At 37.1% G+C, this 18,484-nt stretch overlaps 1 protein-coding gene across 1 annotated transcript in view; it reads left to right on the top strand.

Annotated features, from left to right (window-relative positions):
- The window catches only part of LOC139137784 (calmodulin-binding transcription activator 2-like), a 99,381-nt gene that overhangs the window by 70,759 nt on the left and 10,138 nt on the right, over window positions 1-18,484 (top strand). Inside the window, 17 exon segments of the mRNA XM_070706054.1 lie at window positions 766-833; window positions 6,007-6,145; window positions 6,922-7,132; window positions 7,398-7,441; window positions 8,145-8,346; window positions 9,149-9,632; window positions 9,693-10,740; window positions 11,293-11,419; window positions 12,981-13,064; window positions 13,067-13,114; window positions 13,915-14,003; window positions 14,495-14,694; window positions 15,318-15,393; window positions 15,741-16,824; window positions 17,077-17,141; window positions 17,420-17,494; window positions 18,067-18,266. Of these exon segments, the coding sequence (XP_070562155.1) occupies window positions 766-833; window positions 6,007-6,145; window positions 6,922-7,132; window positions 7,398-7,441; window positions 8,145-8,346; window positions 9,149-9,632; window positions 9,693-10,740; window positions 11,293-11,419; window positions 12,981-13,064; window positions 13,067-13,114; window positions 13,915-14,003; window positions 14,495-14,694; window positions 15,318-15,393; window positions 15,741-16,824; window positions 17,077-17,141; window positions 17,420-17,494; window positions 18,067-18,266 (4,244 nt within the window).

The raw sequence follows: 18,484 nt of genomic DNA on the forward strand, positions 1-18,484 counted from the left end.
GTTATGATTGATTGGTCAGTGATGATATTTCTTTGTTATCTGTAACTGGCCATGAGCCGTCTCATTTTAAAAATATTATTAGGTTACAAGTTTTATGACAGCACCGATATATCATGGCTATGTGTGCGGTTAATGGTTCAAAAAATTTTATCAGAAATTGTTTTGCTATGCTCACTTATTAATAAAACACTAAAAACTTCATGTTACCTGTAGATTATGGTATCTTAATGTGGAATAAATATAAAAATCACATTTTGAAAAAGAGTCACGTCATAATCTGGGGCTAGGTTATACCAAAGTGGTACAGTCTGAGTGTGGATTTCAGATCAAAAATGAAAGCAAAAGCAGAGAAAATTGTAAAAATATCCATTTTAATGTTTTGTTTTGCTCCCAAGACAAAGAGTAGACGGTGAAAAAAGAAGAAAAAAAGTACTTGAATTTTCAAAATGCGTTGAATTCAACAAGTCATATGGCAGTTTCTTGTTGAGTTTTGAGTAATAAAGAAACACTGCCAAGAAGAGTTGAAGAATGACGCGTTTAGATTCAATTCCCCCAGATGTCAGATATTGTGTATGCTTTCAGTACTTGTATTCAGAATCACATGATGTCAATGAACCACAACAAATCGAGTCCCTCATTTCATTCTAGCATGATACCTAGCACTATCATTAAATTGGCGCTATTCAATGACCCATCAACTAAATCTCATGTTTTTCATCTTTCAACATCTTTTCTGTATTCATCATCTTTTTCTGTATTCAACAGGAAATTGCGGTATATCTACTGAGCTTTGACAGGCATACAGAATGGCTGACGACGGACAAGGTGGAAAGGTGAGCTACAATTTAGGAGATTAAAGCCATCAGTTATATTTTCTCATAATAATTCTGTTCAAACTGATGTTACACACTCTGTGATTTACTGCAGACAAACAGTGGAAAGGAGTGAGTCGCTTCCTTTGAGAATTAATGTCGTCAATTGTGTATTATTTGAGATGCTTCTTTCAAAGGTCAGAACCTTGAAATACAATGAATTGTGAATGGTTGGCAAAACATCCTGGTTGATTTACCTAGATTTGCTGTATATTAGAGGCACAAATGAAAGTCATACCAAATTTTGCTATCTATCATAAATTTTATGTTAGTGCAATAAGGTCGTATTCTGAAATTTCTATATTTTACAGGTGTGCTCAAGAAACTTAATTTGTGTAGTGGTAGCAATAGTTTTAATGTACCGTACATGTATCTTAAACAATTACTCATTTAACCTTTTACCACCATGGTTTGGTCCAAATCCATTGTTATCAATGGTGATTGTGGACCACTATACAGGGAATTGGGGGTGAAAAGGTTAAGTATTCAATAATGATCTTACACAAACATTTTACTTCATGAATTTTACCAAATGTAATGACTTCTTGTAAGTCTTTTTCAGAAGAAGAGTAATTTCCACAAAAAAATCAGTTACGATTTTGTAATGATATGGCGCAATGAGCTACCAGTAGATGTCCAGCATTATGCAGATTAGCCAACAGCGCACAAACTGTAAACCTTACTGTACTGTAGTGGTACAGGAGGTTTTATATGACGTTCGTGTCATTCATATGATCAATGTTTTGTGATCATGGTTGATTTTGAGAACTACCGGTATATGTATGCAATCCGTAAAACCACCAGAGACATTGACTTTGCACCTGAAGTAATTCATTTAATTTATTGAGATCATAATTTTAGACTTGACAATGAAGGCAATCTCACAGTGTTCCCATGGCTCTAGCATCATCAAGTTTTGATCAAAGTGTGCCATTGCTGCATCTTCATGCATTATTAACTTCATTACACTAAGCAATCAAAATACTGATGATGAAGGTTTCATAAGCACTGCATACCGGATTATGGACTGAGTTTTTTAGCTCCGCTGTCAGCGACGCGGAGCTTATCAAATAGGTCGATTATCCGTCGTCGTCCGTCGTCCGTCGTCGTCGTCCGTCGTCGTCCGTCAACAATTGCCTTCTCCTCTGAAACCGCAAGTCCAATTGCTTTGAAATTTTATATGCAGTTCACTTGGGGTGACCTCACTTCAGTTTGTTCAAATCATGGTGAAATTTGCATATTTGTATTTTTGGGGCATTTTTTGTGTGTTTTTGGTAAAAAAATCTTCTTCTCTGAAACCGTTCGTCCGATTGCTTTGAAATTTGATATGCAGTTTGCTTAGGGTGACTTAAATCAGATTTGTTCAAATGGTGGTGAAATTTGCATATTTGTATTTTTAAGGCAATTTTTGTCATTTTTGGTAAAAAAATCTTAAAAAATCTGCTTCTTCAAACTACTGGTCAGATAGCTTTTATATTTGGTACATATGTCTCTAGGGATGATCTATTTCAGATTTGTTCAAATTGTGCAGAAATATGCAAATTTGCATTTTTAAGGCAATTTTTGCCATTTTTGGTCAAAAATGTATTTCTCAAAAAGTACTGGTCTGATAGTTTTGAAATTTGGTATACAGGTTTCTATAGATGAACTAAGTAATATATACTGAATTTCTGATGAAATCTGTAATTTTGTATTTTTGGGGCAATTTTTGCCATTTTTGGTCAAAAAATGTGTATTTCCAAAACTACTCATCTGATAGCTTTGAAATTTGGTATAGAGGTCTCTACAGATGGACTAAATGATATTTATGGAAATAATGATGAAATCTGCAATTTTGTAATTTTGGGGCAATTTTTTCCCATTTTTGGTCAAACAATGTGTTTCTCATAAAGTACTGGTCTGATAGCTTTGAAATTTGGTATACAGGTTTCTACAGATAAGCTTAGTAATATATATTGAATTTCTGATGAAATCTGTAATTTTGTATTTTTTAGGCAATTTTTGCCATTTTTGGTCAAAAAATGTGTATTTCCAAACTACTTATCTGAAAGCTTTGAAATTTGGTATACAGGTTTCCATAGATGAACTAAATGATATTTATTGAAATAATGATGACTTCTGCAATTTTGAATTTTTGGGACAATTTTTCCCATTTTTGGTCAAAAATGCATTTCTCAAAAGTACTGGTCTAACAGCTTTGAAATTTGGTATACAGGTTTCTATATATGAACTAAGTGTGATATTTGATATTATGATGAAATCTGCAATTTTTATTTTTGGGGGCAATTGTTGCCATTTTTGGTCAGAATATTTTATTCTCAAAAAATCACTCATCAGATAGCTTTGGTTGACATGTTCTTAGGGATGATCGGATGTGATATATTCAAAGTATGATGAAATCTTCAATTTTGTATTTTTGCAGCTTATTTTTGCCACTTTTTTCTGGCCACTGCATTGAGTTATCAAAGATTTCCACCTTCTTCATCAACATGTGTCAAAATAGTTATTCTGTACATAAAACAGCGGAGCTATATCGGCCGCTAGGTCGCTTGTTTGAATATACCGGTATGATATTATATAAAGTCACAAGCATGGCAAACGCACTAGCTTTTTCTACCCTGAAAGAAATTCTGAGGAGGACAGCTTGTTGGATGCTAATACTTTGACGTGAATACCCAAGCATTTCAGCTGTGCATGCATACCACATCACAGATAATCTTGAAGAACAAGAATAGCGTATCCCTGAGAACGTGTGCATCAATTGTCAGTGTTCATCTGCTGTGAGACTCCCCAATGTGTGTTATTAGTCTGTTTGTCATATCATGTGCTTCTGCTTTTATCCAAGATACGAAATCAAATATCTTGATCAGGAGATAATCTTATTCTATAAGTGATAGACACCCAACAAGTAACAGATATTCTCTGTAATTTTGGTTTCTGTTAAATTTTTCAGTTCTGATTTTAAGGAGATATGGATATCTTTTTAGGATAGTCTTTCATATTTTAAGTTTGACAAGAAAGCAAATCACATTTTTTCTCAAATAATTGTTTCAGTGTCTGTAGTTACAGAATCTAAAAGGTTTCACAAAGATGTTTCTGCAACATTTGTGATATTCATGTTGCTGGTATTAAATCCCTTCACTTAGTAAATATGTGTAAGAATTGTATAGACAGGCTACAACTTAAAGTGCAGTCAGATTTTCAAAGGTGTTTAGCTCGTATTTGCTATGGCACTGGGAACTACCGTGATCAATTGGCACTGTCTGTATGCTTGACATTTCTAATCATTATCGCAGATATAGCCTTCAGAGTTTCTTAGGCTTTGATGTCTATTGAAACATGATTTTGCCATTATATGTCTGTGTGTCTCTGCGTCTGTTTTGTCGGTGACACTGCTATCTATTCTTCCATCGATTTCAAACCCTCTGGCCATCTCTCCATTCATGCACAGTCTGTCAATTTGTCTACTCTTTATTGCTTTCCCGAATACATCACATTAAATGTGGACAAAGCAGCGAGTGTTAAGTGTTTTAGCATGCCAACGAGTTTGACATAACTGTAATACCATCGTTCTGTTGTAGAAAGATCTCCCTAAATCCACTCCCCAAAATATTTGAACAGTTTGTGAATATTTAACTCCCACGCAACTATTCATCGAAACGTTTATCCTTCCTCGTAAAATATGGATAGTTCCCTGTGCACAGCTTCTCTGGGCAAACTGTAAATGTTTTGTGTTAGAATTTATGAATAATTAATTTTACATTGAAACTTTGCAAAAACTCATTAAAAGTGGTATTATGTGAAATCAATAATGCATGGGCAGTTGAACTGAATATGTATCAATGTCCGTTTATATTAATATTACTCAAGAATGAAGTACAATTTTAATGGCCGAAGAATGTGCAAAGTTTTCTTGATAGATAGTGTAGCACTGTTAAACTCTTGAGTTCTGTCGGCATCGGCACAGTACAAGCTGAACAAGGATTTTAATGGCATTTCCTTATTATACCGTTTTACATCCGAAGCATCTGGTGGCAAAACTCAGCATCCTGTGTGAGGAAGTGACGCACTCCTCATTGTTATAGCAACTGCATCATTGCATGCTTTTAAGCAGTCACTGAGTGTGAATGTTCTGTTATACAGAAATCGTGCTAATAGTTCTGTGCAATAGTAAATGTTTGTTTAATTATCCAATAGCAACAGCATCTTGAATTTTTAGATCATAAATCAGAGCCTGGTGTTCAACAGTCCCGTGTTTTATTAGCAGATCACCAGCTGGTTTGTTTTTTCATGTGTTTCTGTGTGACATGTTACACTGAAAAGCTCTGTTTAAATTGCTCCTGATATTATCTGCCCGTCCTTCATCTCTGCCAAATATATCAAAGCGCCACCAAGTGGCAAGAGTTTGCAAACTACAAGTTGTGTGTGAAGATTGTCAAAATAGTTTTAAATGTGACATCAGTAGGAAAATAATCTTGATTTAGAAACTTTTACTTCAAGCTGTGTTTGCTGTAACTTGATTTATTTGGCATCATTCTTTTCTGACTGCAAAACACAGTATCTTGTATGATCTCAAAATCATGTCAAAGAGAGTGTCTAGTATTCATAATGTACAGGCTTGATAGTGTGTAATTTGCCAATGTTATCAGCAACAACTGAAGTGAAGTCCAGACAAGAATTCAACAATATGTTAGTCCCGGGTGCATATTGTACATTATGCGTCTTTGAAACAAGAAGGCTGTTAATATTCCTTTGTATTTAGACCTACTTTAGGGAAAAGGATAAGATTCTGTTGTTTTATAGAATGAAACAATGATTATCAAAAATTACTCATCAGAATTTACTCTCACAGTACCCAGGGTATCTAAGTATTATCATAAAATGAAAACTATATGGTCATGAGTTGTATCCTTTAATTAAACCACACCTCTTCCCATTCAGCGGTGTGTGACCTGCATTGCAGAATGGTGTTTGAGGCAGCTGTATGTTACCGATATGTTAAGTAATTTATAATCCTGGTGATTCTGACCACGTTGTACACTACTCACTTGTGTTAGACTTACATTGCTGAATTTGGCTTTGAAATGAAAGGCAGATAACATGTTAACTGTTTTGTATTTTTTAATTTGCTCAGACCGCAGAGTGGCCGTATGTTGCTGGTCAACAGGAAACAGATGAAGTCATACCGCCGTGATGGATTCTGTTGGAAGAAACGAAAAGATGGAAAAACAACTCGGGAAGATCACATGAAGCTGAAAGTCAATGGAGTTGAGGTAAAACTCACACATACAATAGGATAACACGCAATCAGGAAAATATAATAGCTAATCTGTAATCTGTGCTATTAAATGTACATTGTTATTTTCCTAGTACTTGGGACTACTTAACCTGTTGAACTCTGATCCTCTGGTGACCTTTGATACCAATTATCATGTGCCCTGGGTTCAAATGGGTTCATACATGAAACGATGCATACATTTAGTAAAACAGGATGCTACGTCTAAGTGTCAGAAGGTGTAACTGTATAAAAGACAAATAGTTTTAATTTCATTGTTGATTGTAAGAAATAGTTTGGCTGTAACAAGCACTTGTTTCCATTTTTGTCAGGCTGACAATTGTGATTGAAACAATTCATTTCCCTGGCTGCTGGGTTGAAAAATGAACTGATCTTTCAGGCATGACTTACTTGTTTCTTCAGGAAACAAATATACACTACAGTAATCCATTAATGTGCATTAAGCTCTATTATTTGTATGTGGACTGATACCTTTTGTATACCAGTAGTATAATACCGGTATTTTCAGGCAGATCACCAAAGACAGTAGGCCATTTTATGGACAAGTGTTTGCTTGTATGGTAGAAGCATGGACTATTTAAAAATACCTCATGAGGTTTCGATGTGTTTTTCCAATGTACACTAGTTTCATTCTCAATGTGTTGATGTGGTGGGTGCCAATTTTTCTAAAATTCTGGTTTCAGTTGTAATGGCAAAGATTTGAAAACAGAAATAAACACTTCATTGCTTTTTATTTTTTCCCTGTCACTACAGTGCATATATGGCTGCTATGTACACTCGGCAGTTGTGCCTACTTTCCATAGGAGATCTTATTGGCTGCTTCAAAACCCTGACATTGTACTGCTCCACTATCTCAATGCGCCCTCACCAGACGAACCCAAGACAAGCGCTCTGTCCATCTACACAAGCATAGAGCAAGAACAGTGGACAAAAAAGGATCTCATAGACCAGATAAAACCTATGTGTAAGCATCTTATATCCTATCAGTTAGCCTTAGTCATTATGTTCTTGTTACTATTAATACAATAGATCAAAAATATGATGCGTCATGAACAGTAAATTCTGTTGGGTAGCAACTGAAAATGGAAATAGACCTACTTCTTTATGACAGTTGATTCATAAAGGGACAGCATCTGACAAAGATGCCAACATTTGATATAAAAAGACTACCAACGGACATGTAGCAATGGAGCCACTGTAGTAATATTGTTCTGATTTCTATTGGACAGTTTCAGGAGTACAGCTACCTATCAACGGTAAAGACAGTATACTGGTGAGTATTGTCCTGCACATCTACCAAACCATAAATCATATCAATACATGGTTGTTTATTCCTGTTTCAGATCCTCTGACTACAATGTTTGTTCCTGTATTTTACATCCAGGATTTTTGCTGACTTTGTTTCGTATCTGTATTATTTTCATTTACTGGGGTCAAACTCCAGATAAATTCACACTAAAATGTCTGTGTTCAAATGACTCCAATGAGATTAAATTTGTTTGTAATAACGACACCAAAAAATCTGTTGCCGTGAACTTATCCGACATTGATCATTAATGGATGTAAAAATCGAAGTAGCTTTTATTATTTGCTTCTGTCTAGTTTGGTACTGATATAAGATGCATGTTAACTGCATTACGATCAGTACTTCTTCATGAAGTTATATTAATAAATTCTTTTACTTGCTGTGTCAATCATTAAAAGTTATTGCAAAGTCATGGGATAGTTTCTGTACCATGTTACAAAAATCAAGTATTTGTCTCCTGACTGAAGAGATTGTCTTCTAGTCATAAACTTGCAAATATCAATTTAACCATAAAGTAGCTTTTCAAGTGATTGTAGCCAGGTCATCTGTTAGCATACAAAGCACTGTACAGTTGAAAATTTCTGAGAAAGATAATAGCGTGAATGTTCAAATCAGAACAGACCTCTTAATTCTTGTACAATCCCCCTTTCCATTTTCGCACCCACCACAGGATAACAGTGCCGTTGAGTCACTGGTGGATCAGATTCTCAAGCCAGAGCTCTTCCAACACAAGTCTTCAACATCTCATACATGTGTGTGTCATGTGCCTGGATCAACTCAGCCAAGTGTCAATGGACTGACAGACCACAAGGGTCAGCCGCTACAGCAAGGTCTGCTGTCACCAGTCAATATTACAACATGTACTACAGCAGGTAAGTCCCTAACTCTCATACTCTAGGAGTTCCTAATTGACAGAAGCTATAACTTTTTGGTGTAATTTCATTTTGTGTATCAACTAGAGATCTTTTTTCCTTATATATTCTTATATGTTGGAGTACCCTGTGTTTGGCATATTATTTCAATGTGTATGCTTGTACCGGTATGTGTGATGTGTAATGCTATTGCCAGAAAATATATTGAAATGTATTATGACAGCCTGTCAAAGAAAAAATCTTCTGCCACAATTGCTTGTTTGCTTGTTTTGTTTGCCTTTCTGTCCCTTTGCTATGCTTTGTTTTGTTTTTTTCGCAATACCTCATATTCCATGGGGTAGATGGTGTATGCATATTTATGAATGCAAAGGTTTTTGAAAATTAAGTCTTTAAGAGACCTGTTAATAAAAGGCAACAGAAAAACAAAATCACACCGTACATTATATAATTTTGTAGTAATGTAAAGGTACCGGTAGAATGCTCCTTAGGGACAGATATTCGGACTCAAATTTTTGTGGGGCTCTTGGAGTAAGAAAACTTTCCGTCATCTTAGTTTTTCAAAAATTGATAATTTTATTTTTCCTCATAGAGTTAACACTGGGTTAGTGGACATTTTGAATTTCAGATATTGGTAAACGTTAGATAATTTGTTTCTCTGGTACAAAACTTTGCATAGAGACCCCCAATTTTTATTCACAATCTAGTAAGAGAAACATAAAATATACGTACAAATAAAAGTTTCTTCTATCTGATCAGTTTGAATTTGACATTGACCGCTGCTAACTTTTCTCTTCTGACGCAGTTTCAGGTTGTGTGAATACCATCACAACATCAATACAGCCGGTCAATTTTACAAACATCGCTGTCCCATTCAACCAGAGAGTGACCACTCTTCCAGCCACTACAATGACCGGTCATTTACAGAGTACAGCCAACAAAACAATACAAGTGCTTGTTGCTCCGGCCAAACAGACTTTGAATGGAGAGAGCCACACTATAGCGCAACCTAACCCAGTACTGACTCTAACATGTGTGCCAACCACCAACACTATCTCCCTAAATTCAGCTGGACAGTCTGTACCGCAGATTACACGCATCATTACAAATACCATCGCACAACCTACACAAAATGTTCTTATGAGTCTACCAGGGACAGTGAAACCGGGCATTATAACGCACTCAAGCCCCGGCGGCAAAGGCACAGTTGTACTTGGAGCAAGAAATGGACTGCCTAATACAGGACTTCAGGCGAACTCTGTGACATCACTTCTGTTACATCGTCTCCTGTGACAGTGACACAACCAAACCCTAACACCATGGTGGTGACCTCATTGCCGAATGTAACGGCGACTCAGAGCACACCGATACAGACTATGGTCAAACAGGAAGGCAACTCACCATCGTCGTGTTCAGGCTTGCGGTAGCATCATCACCCTGACGTCCAGTGCCAACAGCAATGCTGCAGTCGTCCCCCAGGAACATAAACAACATGACAGAGAGCCTTTAGTGTTACCAGGCAGTGGAATGAACAATAGCGCCCTCAGTGGCCAGATAGCTATGGATTGCGGGATCGTACAGCAACAGCCGACGAGTCAACCAAGTGCAATAATGAATACTACTGAAGCTTTAACGTTCTCAGAAGCCATCTCAAACAGTGTGGACAGTGTCTCTACAGCCGATAGTTTTCAACAAAATATTACTTTACCAGTTTCAAGCAGCAACCCAATGGACACTAACAATCCAACTGACAGCAAATCAGGAGAAGAGAACTGCAGTCACACCTCTAGCCTACCCTTCATTAACCAATCACCTTTTGATCTTTCATTGAGTGACAGCTCACCTGGCCAATCCCAGAACAGCTCTAACTTTATGTCCATGATGAACAGCCAATCAGAGAACAGAGACATGGGCAACTTTGAGATGACAAACTATGAGATTGATCAAACCTTGATGGCAAATCTAAGAGAGTCCGCCCAGAACAATCTAGAAGAGAATTCTCTTGACGCTTTGGATCTGCTAGGCACCCCTGCCACTACAGACATGGATTTCAGTAGTTTTGATGCCTTTGAAATGTTGGACAGCCAGCTTGCTGATTTCCTTCCGCACCTTCAGCATTCCAGTCACTCATCCACTGGAATAGACAACCGGGAGGGAGATTCCCATCTGGATCAGGAAAACACAATCATTCCGATCAACCAGCCACAGGATGACCAGCAACAGCAAGGGTTTCCAGCAGTGGCCAGCAGCAGCAGCCCGGATAATCCAGGATTTGTTGAGGGTGGTCAGAGCAGCCATGACGTTTCAGTGGCGTCTACAAGTACTGGCCCGGCTAGTAGGAGGACTGATGAACTGGTTGAAGTGACAGATTTCTGTCCAGAATGGTCATACCCTGAGGTGGGTACTATTCCAACACACATAATAGACCACTGTAATGGCAATGTTCTTGTTTTGCATGGACTTATATCGCCTTAAATTAAAATCATCATAGATACCGGTAAGCTAAAAAAGGAAATGGCAAATTTTACTATGTTTAGGTATCTCTATATACTTTAAATGAAACAATGTTGCGTCAAATGATTTTCATTTTTGTTTGCATACAGTAAACTAGAGGAGGCATTACAAGAGAAAATTATTATTATGTATGATTTCAAACATTGCATAAAAAAGATACAATACAATATTTAAGACTACCGTACTATTGGCTCTGAGGTACATTTACATCAGTGTTTTGCTATAATGGGCAATGTACAAAACTCATCAAAATTAACCATTATGAAAGAAACAATGTGTAAAGTTGTAGTCAACAAATAATCATCAAAATTTGTAACTTTCACCATTGTAGTTTTGAGAATTGCAGCATTTCAGATGTGAAGAAATGAGAGGCACATACAGTACCTGTATCAGCGTAACCTTTGACCTGAGTAATTTGCATAATTTTGCACACAGGGTGGTATCAAGGTACTAGTGACTGGACCTTGGGATTCAACTACAGCTGTCTATTCATGTCTATTCCATGGATTCAGTGTTCCTGCAGCTCTGGTTCAGAATGGAGTACTTAGATGTTACTGCCCTGGTAAGTATCCAGTAACAGAGTATACGGAAATGAACTGGATTTACTTACAAACATACCTGTACTTTATCATGAAATTACATCACTTAATAATACTCACTCACTCACATGATTTATTACCAACATACTCATTCTGCATCGTACCTACTGTACTTATTTTGTTACTTGTTTCTTACATACTTACTTTTTAATTTACTGACTTGCTGGCTCACTCAATATACATTGTGTTTAATGACAGTATAGTATAACATTGGTCTGGTCATAGCATGTGAAAATCCAGAGTCCAACAGGAACTACATTGATAGTGACATTGATTCAATAACAGTGTCAGAAGTGAACCAAAGTACTAGATTCAAATTCATTTCAGCAAAATGTTTTGTCACTACATGCACAAGCATGTCTGACAGTATTTTGTAAAACTGTGTCGTCACAGCAGAATTAAAACAGGCTCTTCTGTTGTTACAAGAGTGCTTGCAATTGTCAGAGGTGACTGTTCTGGTGTTGATTCAATGCAGCATGTCTGTACTGAATGTTTCAGAGGCATTGGCATTTTACTCAGACATCTCTGTGCTATGATATCGTATGTGTTAGAATGTACATGTTAAGAATGAGCAATACTTAGGGCTTGTGCATCAGAGAGACACTGCAGCTAGAGCAAATATCTTATTGGATAAGATGTGAAAGGAAACATGAAAAACAGACTGAGTGAGAATTTAACAAAAAAGTAATGGCCAGAAAGAATTTTGATCGTAAATTCACGAAGAGCTACAGAAAGGGTAAATATACATGGAAATACATTTTTCCAAAAGGTGTATGAGATGAAAATGAAATGATAAGGAAGTTGTTAATTATGATGAAATAAGCTTTAAAGATTTAGAACAGATGGGCAATGTAAATATTGAAATATCATTGAATTCATCGATGCTCGTTTATAGAAATGTAACAAACTTCTTGACAGAGTCTGTCAGATAAAGATGTATATAAAGTGTTAGATATATGTCGATATTTTAGATGTTATTTGACAGTATACAGCTCAGAGGAATCAAATTCCATTGTCTGAAATAATATCATGAACTTACTTGCACTGATGATTCACATCACTGACAATCAGATATTCAAAGAGTGACAAGTGATACTGTTTTAAAATGTCTACATGTGTTCCTGAGTTCATGACACTACTTCATGTGGAATTAACATCATCGGAAAAATTCAGCTAGTTAAATATCAGCGATCAGTTTGCAGGCGTAGTATGCAGGTTACATAATTGTACTCTGTCTGAAAAACTCCTCATCTGCTGATGATGATGTACATGTAGTTTACCATTGTTTTTGCTCTGTCCATAAAATTGCGTTTCTTGTTGTAATCCCATGATCACGATGAAATACCTGGCACTCAACTCGTCAACAAAACCCCAGGCATATAATAATGTTATTGTTCACAACTGAAGTTTATTCTCAGTAAGAATTCATTTGTCAACAATAACATTACATATTTACACAATGGTGACAATATTATCAAGTGTAGCATCATGCGTAGTATTAGTGATATTTCTGATTCTTTGCAGCCCATGAAAATGGCTTTGTACCTTTACAAGTTGCTGTAGATGGTGTGGTAGTGTCCAAAACTGTCATGTTTGAATACAAAGCCAGAGTATGCCACAGAGACACTCTACACAACAGGAGTGGCTTTCATTAGATGGTGAGTTGGTGAAATCTGATGTAATCTTGTGAAGAAAAAGTTGAAGCCTGATTTCACACGATATTTACCAAAAAGCAACCATCAAACATTCAGAGAGATGTTTTAGATTTTATAATTAAGCCACATTGTCTTTGATAATTTTAGTATTTCAGTCCTTTGTGATCTATTTGGTTTATTAAATTCAGGTGCTTACATGCGTATTTGTGGCAGACATATTCATCCAGGTTCCAAAGCATGCAATGAAATACGTTTTGCAACATTGTTGAGCTCAAGTAGTGCGCAATGAGAGCACAAATTTTTGGCAAATAAAATATTGGAATAATGAATTAGTACGGCTAAAAGTGCAGTGAGCTATGCTGTTCTGTGCAAGAAGCCTTGTGCTCTGTACAAACAACTAAAAGAACAAGATAATATCTGTAATTGTACAATCATTTCCTTCAACATTTTCAGAGTAAAACATAGCATCCATGCAAGCTTTAGTGTGTTTCATGGCAGAACACATACAACAAACAAAAATGTTAAACTTTGTTGATACTTTACCCAAGGTTTGAAGGACTATTGTTTCAAAGAAAATGAGGGGTCAATAAGCAATAGTATTCTGTGAAGAACAAAAATCTCCTCAAATTTTCTGATATTTGAAATGGCTGCCATTATCTATGTTAACTAACTATACAGAAAAAAATGAGTTTATTTTTTTTTCAAAAACAAAACAGTCAAAAGTTAAGTACAAGTTATAAAAACAGTTTTAAACCTTAATTGATATAGAGAGACTTCAAATATTAACTGTTGATGTCCTGCAGAGAATCAATTCAAGATGGCAATTTTAGAAAGACTTGAACAGATAGAGAAGAGAATGGTGAACAACGGCAGCCAAGAGAAGAACACTCAGGTATGTGTTAGATCAACAGTGTGTTCTGTTAGATGAACGGTGTTCTGTTAGATGAACAGTGTGTTCTGTTAGATGAACAGTGTGTTCTGTTAGATGAACGGTGTTCTGTTAGATGAACAGTGTGTTCTGTTAGATGAACAGTGTGTCCTGTTAAACTGGCATCATTCAAGCTGATGCTATAGAGTGTATTTCAGATTTCAGAATCTACCAGTATGACAAGGGTCAGTGATCCTTATAGAAATTCAGCAATACTGCTGTGAAGCCCAAAACTGAACATGCAGATTTACAAAAATGATCATAGTTCTGAAAGGTAGTGTACTTTCCTTCAATATTTGAGATTGCAATCTCTGACCCCCCCCTCCCCCAGGGCAAGGCTTGTAGAGCACTGTATCCCTAGTCATACAGAAAGAAATGTCCCAAGAATGGAGCTATCAAGGGATTTATCTTGCATTATGAGGATTCAGAGAATTCTCGGTTTCATCTTGTCACAGGAGAACCAATCAAACAGTGGCAGTGGTAACAACTTATCATTTGAAGACAGATTGGTTGAGATCTGTGAAAGTCTTGTGAAAAGGAGATGGTCTGACACTCAGGAGCTGTACAATTCCTGCTCTGTGCGTGGTATGACTTTACTTCATATTGCTGCAGCCTTAGGATATGATAAACTCATTACTCTGCTGGTGCAGTGGAGGTAGGAACTCGCCCATCTTAGTTTCTCGATCACAGTTATATTTTAGTGATATTCTTCTGTACTTGTGTGTGCCAAATGGAATTAACCAAATCAGGAAAATGGTAGTTTTCATTCTTCATTCTTTCAGCGGACAGAGAATATGCAAATATGTGATGGAAAATTTTTTTCTTCTATTATGTGTTTTCTGCTCCTAGAAAAAACTTGTTGGTTTGAATTTTGTTGATAGAATAATGGTCTGGTAGCTGTAAATGTTGATGACGTTTTCATTCTTTTTGTTTTGAATGTCAAGTTATAAGTTTCTTGTTATTACTCCCCAAACCTGTTGACATACCTACTGTTTAACTTGTCAACAGAGTTTGACTATTTGAGTAAAATGCACTAAATTGCTAGCATTTGAATTCTAGTCAGGACCAGAATTCATTTGTTAAATATTAAAAATACTGTCAACACAAGTACAGGATGAGTTGACAAGCTAAATACTGTGCATCTCAACGTGCTATTGGGAGTAAAACTAGAATCTGTAGTTGATATTAAAAACAAAAATAGTGAAAAGAAATCAAAAGTTACAGCTGACAGAGGGGTTTCAATGAGAGGTTTTCAAATTCTTTCTTTCATTACTGCAGGGCTGATTCACCCAGTGTTGTCTTGGAAATTGAAGTGGACCCTCTCAATGTGGACCACTTTTCATGCACTCCGTTGGTGAGTAGTTTGATACCATCATATACTCCAAACTTCATTACCTAGCGAGTCAATGAAAGCAGTTCATAGACAAACCAACAATCTGATAAGAGTTTCATGATTGTAAATGTTGGTGGAACTAAAAGAAAAGCATAGACAAACACGTATTATTAGATTATCAGGAAAGCCTTTAGGATTGATTTAAGAATTGCAGCAGAATTATAGGCATAGGGCTATTAAATGTTAGATCACAGAATTGGAACCAAAATTATCCTTGAAAGGAAACCAAGGAAACTTTATACTCTGAAAACGAGGAATATTCAAGTACCTGATAAATATGTGTACCCATAATTCTGTGTGTGTTTCAGATGTGGGCCTGTGCACTTGGACACTGTGAAACTGCATTGTTGTTGTATCATTGGCAATCACAAGCCTTGAGTATTCCCGACTACAACTGCAGATTACCCGATCAGGTCGCCAAGTCTCGGGGTCATGTCAGTCTGGCGGAACAGCTTGAAAGGTTAAAAAATGAAAGGCTGGAGTCAATATCCATGGAAACCATTTCTCAACGGCAGCTGGCAACTCCAACTGTTTCAGTGGAGGATCGATCAGTTTCTAGCTCTCCCAGCATCACCATAGCAACAAGTTCCTCCTCATCACTGACGCCAACCTTTGACCTCTCACCTCAGTCACTGTCACCGAGATCAGTGAGCCCAAAGCATGCTTGGTCACCTAAATCTCAGCCGTCCACAAGTCCACTGTCTACCAGCCCAATACCAAACAAGAATCGTTCACTGTCATGCAGTAATTTGACTGGAAAACCCACTATTGCTGGTAGTGCTCCTGCTGCTACAAGCCTCTTTACCCAGGGACTTAGTGTATCGATGGAAAACACGTTTGACCCCCAGTCACCAGCTGGAGGAAAGAGTCAACCAACAATAAACCTGTCAGACACTTTTCTACCTGTCCCAATGCAAATTGATGAACACCAGGCTTTGCAAGAGTCTGGCATCACCGATGCACCAACAAGATCACGTTTCCCGAGCTCATGGGTAGCGGCTCAGTGGAGCAGGCAGCGTTCCCAGTCTATGCCGGAGAGCTCACAGAAGGAACAGTACCTAATGCTTGCAGAGAAAATCATTGACGCCCTGCCAGCGAGAATCAAGGTGGAGGACAACGACCAAGAAATCTATTCCCAGTGTCAGGGAAGCGGAACATCCAATGCAGACGGAGACAACGAAATGTACCGAACAATATGCTACGATCTCATCAATTCGCCCTCAAGCACGCTGAGTCCAAACTCATCATCATGTCTTCAGAGTCCATCCAGTATGGTTCTTGATGACTCCGACAGCGAGGATGAAGATGGAACGCAGATGTCAGAACACCTGAGTGAATTTCTACGTGGTGGGAAAGGCGTTGAGAAAGATCTCTCATTGTTAACATTGTCAGGTATGGTGCTTACTTTGCTCACTTTTGTATATCCATCTTTGAAGAGAATGCTGTAATGTAAAGGTTCCTGAGATTGATAAATTCATCAAATTTTGGTCTTCTGATCCCTTGTACCCTTGTGAAGGAAACTTGTCAGGAATAATTACTGTAAATTAATCCAATAATAGCTTGACTTGGATGGCATGTCATCCTCTGCATTAACTTGTTTTGTACATTTTCAATGCATGTGAACAATGTTTTTTGTCATTTCAGATTATGAGCAAAGGCAACTGTACAAAGCTGCCAAGACCATACAGAATGCATTTAGACAGTACAGGGTAGGTCTATCATCAAACTGGTAAAATGTCGGTACACTTCTTCATTATATATTTCATTATATGAATTTTCTTTACTTTAAGTTTCATAAAAAGGGTTACCTGTACTCTTTTTTAAACAGATCGATTCCTTACTATTTCATTGATCATGAAAGAATTCATCTACTTACATAGTTACGCTGATATCCTTATACCAGTTGCCAGTATGTGGTAATTGACAAGAACGCCCTCTAGTGGCAAGAGTAAGCTTTGTCAATTAATATCACACATTCAACTTGCAGGGCAGACAGAGGCAAAAACAGCAGGAGTTAGAAGCTGCAGTAATTATACAGAGTTACTACAGAAGATACAAACAGGTTGGTCCCAACTTTTACACATAAAAGAGGCAACTTCAATCCATTTCTGGTACAAACAATCTGCAGTATACTTTTAGGGAATTTATTGTGCCATATAATGGTCTGAAAGGTTACCATGTTGAATTCAAAGTGCTACAAACATTTCTGTGTTGCATTGAAATCTTAATGTTTTTGTTGTCCCTTCTTTTATCTTTTTCACTAATTAATAATTTGCACTAGTTATCCTATGCTAAATTAACGAAGTCATTGCAAAAGTCATCAGTATGTTGTTTTGTTATCATTTCCTTGGCTAACAATGACAAGAACAAGCACATTTACCCGTGCGGATTTCTATTTCTCAGAAGAATTAGACATAGATTTCAAAGTAAAGCGCACCACTGGGTAAGTTGTTTATTTTGAAATTGTTAATCTATCATCACCATGGTTTGCCCCAATCCTATTGTTTCCTATGGAAAAGTTGGACCTCACCATTGGAAAACTGGGATGAAAGGGTAAAAACCACTCATCTTATTGATAGTGAGTCTGTTTTTTGCATCTGAATTGACGTGTTCCTTGTTTCTGTTGGGTCCCAGCAGTACGTCTCCTACAAGAAAATGACACAAGCAGCTGTCTTGATTCAAAGCCGTTTCCGTAGCTACCACAAGCACAAACAGTACAAGCAGAGCCGACAAGCTGCCTTGCTGATCCAGAACCGGTATCGCAGTTACCGGGAACATGAACGTTTCCGCAAGAGTCGGGACTCAGGCGTCTTGACACACCAGCAGCCAATAAGGTGAGTGTTGGGTTCATACCTAACCCTCTGAGCACCAAAGTCAAATTTTGCCGCCTTTAAAAAATATACGCAAGTCAAAATTTTTTTCAGACTTTTGCCAAAATTTTGATGGAAAACAGTAACGCTGAAATGTGTTATCCATTTGGTTCAAACTTATCAAAAACTTACAGAAAAATTTATACAAATTTGTAAAATGTTGCTCGAAAATTTTGGAGGGA

This window comes from Ptychodera flava, chromosome 7, assembly GCF_041260155.1.
Source record: "Ptychodera flava strain L36383 chromosome 7, AS_Pfla_20210202, whole genome shotgun sequence".
NCBI classification, from domain to species: domain Eukaryota; kingdom Metazoa; phylum Hemichordata; class Enteropneusta; family Ptychoderidae; genus Ptychodera; species Ptychodera flava.